Here is a 4,789-nt window from a genome sequence, read left to right on the forward strand (position 1 = left end):
GGTTTTATAAAAGTTGTGGTGAACACATTGTGCAATTATTATTCAACATGCAGCTGAACAAAATCAAAACGAAAGCGTTTCTTCAACTGGAAATTGTTACTTGGGTAGTCAAGTAGTGAGCCAATTTAAAATCGTTAGTTTCGTATTGATTGTTGAGACAACTGGCTTCTTTTTGTCTGTGACGAGTTCTTCTTCTCTCGCGGAAACGACCGTGCAAAAACCATGGCAAAAACTATTTCATTATGAGCGACGCAATCGACTGTAAAAATACAAGAAAATAGATTCCCTGTTTCCCTGTTGTAGAATTTCTCGCCTTTCTATACATTGGCCGGACCAATCAGGCACTGGTTTGCGTTTGACAGAAAATAGGGGTTCATAATAGTCCCCCTATTGTCTCCTCTTCCTCTTAGCTTCTGAGTGCAGGAAATTTTAAGCTTCTCGAATCCAAAGTCGATGTTATAATAAGAGTCCCGCCAAGAGGAAATATTGCGAACAAGCAGCACTGTTTGTGATTTATTTTTCGTCAGAGTAAACGGCAACCAGATTTTTTTGCGTTAGTATCGGATGACTTTCATTTAGAAGTGAAAAATTTCATGTCGATAACGGAGCTTCTGGGAGACAAAACAATTATTTATCCTGAAAAAGGTTCAAACAAGTGCTTTATAAATACCACAATGTACTAAATAAAGTGAAGAAATGTTTTTCATCTAAAATTCCTAAAATATTGTCAGTAATGAATGCAATACTTGTAGTTTACTGGCTGTGGGAACAATGATGTTTATTTACTTTGCTTGTTTGGTACCCCGCTTGACAGTTCGATTGGTACTTCTGGCTTCACTCTTGGCGGGACTCTTATAACATCCACTCTACTCGAATCCTCTGATTCACTCGTTCTACCTGAAAGCTAGCAGCACTGTTCAAAACTGTGCGTTTCCTTCGACACAAACCTTGCGTTCGCGTAGAGCTGTTCCTTGGCAAAGTTCATCCCACCGTCATTCATCCGCACTGGAAGGGATTCATCCCGGACAGCGGCTTTCAAAAAGCTGTCATCCAGAGTCATCCGATTTACAAAAGGACAGAGGGTGCCTGCTTTCTGGACGCGCGTCATACCACACAGAAGAAGAGTAGTATATCGGTCGCGAGAAAATAAGAGTTTCGTTCCGTTCGTTCCCGTTCCCGGATTCTGGCCGAGGTCGACATTTTCGCTTCAGTAATTCCTTTTCCCGATTTGCGTGGAAATCAAGCAACAACCGTCAGTGTCGGTCGTTGGTGGTGAAATTAAAAGTTGAGTGTTTGTCCTCCAAAGTGAAAATGTCTTCTTCGTCCCATCATCCATCGCCGTTCAGCCATCTGAACAACAACAACATCGGCGGCAGCGGATCCACGCAGAACAGTATCGCTCCGCCGCATCACAACAATCTGCAGCAGCACCATCCGGATTACGACGAGTTCGAGGATGTAGACAACGAACAGACCCAGCAGCAGCAGGAACTGCTGTTCGACGACGGACCGGTTGCCGAGGATGAGAACATGGACGACAGTGGGGAAGGTTTGTGCCGTTGGGCTTTTTTGTTTTGAGTTTTTAGTGGATTTTATGATGCAATAACAAAGGGAAAATGGTTTGTTTTTGTTTGGTAGATACGGAGGAGGCAAGCGAGACAGAGTTGGGCTCCAGCAGCAACCATCGGAACATTGACGAACCCATCGAGATCAAAGAGCAGTGAGTATTTTGTGGATTTTTAATTGGAAAATTTCCGTTGTTATTATTTCGGCCGTTCCACAGAATGTACCAGGACAAGTTGGCGTCGCTGAAGAAGCAGCTGGAGGAGCTGCGTGCCGGAACGCATCCGGAGTATGTCCGGCGGGTGAAGAAACTGGAGCATCAGTACAACGAGCGGATCCGCTTGAACGAAATCTACCGGGAGTACCTGATCAGTTGCGTTGAACGTGACTACATCCTGGAGAAGAATGCCGCCGTCAAGGAGTACGAGGAGAAGAAAAACGATTTGCAGGAGAATCTGGTAACGGACTTTGAGGACCGTCGCAAGATGATCGAAAGCGAACGGGCTACGATGGAACTGACTGGGGATTCGATTGATGTGAAACCGACTGTGACTAGAAAGCTGAGACGACGACCGAACGAACCACTTCCGGTTCCGGAAAAACGTCGCAAGCCGACGACCGGACAGCTGATCCTTCTGCTGGACGAGAAAGAAGTCGAGAACGATCTCAAACTGATCAGCCGTGGGAAACCGGTTCACGCCATACGAACACACACAAACAGCACCTCCAATGCTGGCAACGGTAGTTCCAGTCAGAATGCCAACAGCACATCACTGGCCACTGGCATGGTCAGCCCAGTAGCCAACAGCTACCAAATAAACAACAGTAGCACGGTCACCACAACCGGAGCAGCATCTTCCAGCACCACCAACGAGATCAGTATTTCCACCCTTCCATCATCGACATTGAATTCCCTGCATCCGATTCCTTCTCAGCTGGCAACGATCGCTCCTTCTCCAACTCCAACTCACAGTCAGAACCTCAACCAAAACAATCATCAACCCCAACCGCAGCAGCAAGCTCCTCCGCCATCCGGTAGTCAACAACCGCCAAACAATCCACCGCCCCAACCGCCGGTGCAGCCACCGCAGCCAGTCCAGCAACAGCCCCAGCCGCAACAGCAGCCACCGCCGCCGCCGCCACCACCGCCGACACCGCTGGTCGAGACCAAGATCGAAGACGGAAAGCTCCTGTACGAGCGCCGTTGGTTCCATCGGGGCCAACCGGTCTACGTCGAAGGGAAGGATATTCCGCGCTTCTCGGCCAACATTTCCGCCATCGGTAGCGAAGCGATCTGGGTCAAAAAAACCTCCGACGGCCAGAAGGTGCGCATTTTCACCAACCAGCTCAGCCGCGGCAAGGTTTCGATCAAGCGACGTGCCAACTGAATCCTGAGTCCTCCCACCCGGCTGTGAGTAAGTAGCGCGCTGCAAATGGATCTCATTTACCTACTACGGTCTGAATCGCTTTTTTTTTCTAATTTGTTCAATCTTTTAATCGTATTTTTCTGCCGGTCTTGTCCTCTGCTGTGTGGAGGGGAAAGGGGATGCAGATCGGAATAGCTTTCACTAAACAATGACAGATGCATAATAGGTAACTAAGCAATTATTGCACTCTTTTTCTATCGATCTAAGTTAAGGGCACAATGCATACTTTCAACGGATTAAAAATTGCTACTTCAACACAATAATCGGGGTTGAAAACAAGGGGGGAACTCAAGAGAAGGAGGAGGAGGAGGAGAAGAAAGAAAGCAGTTTTGCCGTGTCAATGGTCTATATAATAATAGTAAGAATAAGTATGTTTTAAATTGTATTGAAGATGGTTGTGTTTTCTTGCAGAAGGTAATATTGTGAAAGTCCAGACAGGGGTTGAAAGTACTGCTAATTTTCATAGGGAAATCGCCGTCGCGGAGGTTGAAGACATTTTTTGTTATGATGGCCATCAGGACAAATGCTTTTCGTGTCATTCGAAGAATATGTGAAGTTTGCAGTAGCTAGTAGGTTCCACCAAATGATGCTGTTGAAAATAGCTCAACCCGCGCTTGGGTAATATGTCGCTTCCCTGTCGGCCCTTGACTGGTACGACGCCCGCTTCCGTTGGGCAAAAAAGATGTCGAGCTTCAGTCTACTTCATGGAAATCCTGTAATCTTAAAGAATTTTATTTTATCTAAAAAATTCTCAAGGAACTTTCAAATTTCTTTATAAACTTAGTTTTCAGGAATACAGGATTCAGGATTCGCCAGGTTTTGCAGAAAACACATAATTTGTTCTTCGATTTCAAATCCGCATACGGCACAATCGATCGAGATCTGCTGTGGCAGATTATGCATGAGTACGGATTCGTCAAGGCTACGATGGATCGAGTGATGTGCGTTATTCGAGTCCATTTGAACCTCGAAGGGGGTTACGGCAAGGTATCTGCTATTTAATATCGCGTTAGAAGGTATGATAAGAATAGCTGGGATAGACACGATCTTCAGGAAGTCCATTCAGCTCCTTAACTTCGCCGATGACATCGACATCGTGTCACGGAATTTTGAAACGATGGCGGAAACGTACATCACATTGAAGACTGAAGCTCGGCGAATTGGACTTGCCATCAACGCATCGCAGACGAAATACAGGAGAGGAAGAGGTTCTAGGGAAGACAATGTTAGCCTTTCCAGCCCGAGTTCAGATTGACGGTAACGACATCGAGGTGGTCCACATGTGTTTGGACTCACAGCAGAGAAATTCAAAGACGCATTATGGCAGGGAATATCATGCCTACTTTGGACTTTCGCCGTCACTTTTTCGAATGGAGGGTGTTGCGTACCATCTACGGTGGAGTGCAGATGGATGACGGAACGTGGAGGATGCGAATGATCCATGAATTGCACCATCTGCTGGGAGAACCATCCATCGTCCACACTACAAAAATTGAGCGACTACAGTGGGCTGGGCACGTCGTAAGAATGCCGTACGACGACCCACTGAAAATGCTTCTCGAAAGCGACCCAACAGTACTCTCCCCTCATCATCCCTCCCCAACAGGGGAGTTTGTTAAAGGAGATGATCAACCCGATTCGTACCAGAATAACTTAGCCGAAGACAGTAAAATCCTATAAGCACAGACTCTTGAGATATAGTATATACAGGAAGTCAACATGCACACTAGCGCTGCGTAGTTAGATAATTCTAAACTTATCTGACCACCATCTGGACGGGCTTGGTCACCAGAACAACT

The 4,789-nt window shown here is 46.4% G+C and overlaps 1 protein-coding gene across 1 annotated transcript; it reads left to right on the plus strand.

The window, feature by feature from the left end:
• Positions 1-1,139: 1,139 nt before the first annotated feature.
• LOC135710657 (sin3 histone deacetylase corepressor complex component SDS3-like) lies at positions 1,140-3,311 on the plus strand. The gene is made up of 3 exons (XM_065233299.1): positions 1,140-1,549; positions 1,639-1,720; positions 1,784-3,311. The coding sequence occupies exons 1-3, from the start codon at positions 1,312-1,314 to the stop codon at positions 2,949-2,951; spliced, it is 1,488 nt and encodes a 495-aa protein (XP_065089371.1). The 5' UTR covers positions 1,140-1,311; the 3' UTR covers positions 2,952-3,311.
• The last annotated feature ends 1,478 nt before the right edge of the window (positions 3,312-4,789 follow it).

This window comes from Ochlerotatus camptorhynchus, unplaced genomic scaffold, assembly GCF_037179485.1.
Source record: "Ochlerotatus camptorhynchus isolate MF236.1 unplaced genomic scaffold, CSIRO-AGI_Acam_v1.1 ptg000397l, whole genome shotgun sequence".
Taxonomy (NCBI): Eukaryota; Metazoa; Arthropoda; class Insecta; order Diptera; family Culicidae; genus Ochlerotatus; species Ochlerotatus camptorhynchus.

Coding starts and splice junctions, on each gene's coding strand:
- LOC135710657 (XM_065233299.1), top strand. CDS start 1,312: ATGTCTTCTTCGTCCCATCATCCATCGCCGTTCAGCCATCTGAACAAC. Junction 1,550..1,638: donor CATGGACGACAGTGGGGAAG/GTTTGTGCCGTT, acceptor TTTGTTTGGTAG/ATACGGAGGAGGCAAGCGAG. Junction 1,721..1,783: donor CCCATCGAGATCAAAGAGCA/GTGAGTATTTTG, acceptor GCCGTTCCACAG/AATGTACCAGGACAAGTTGG.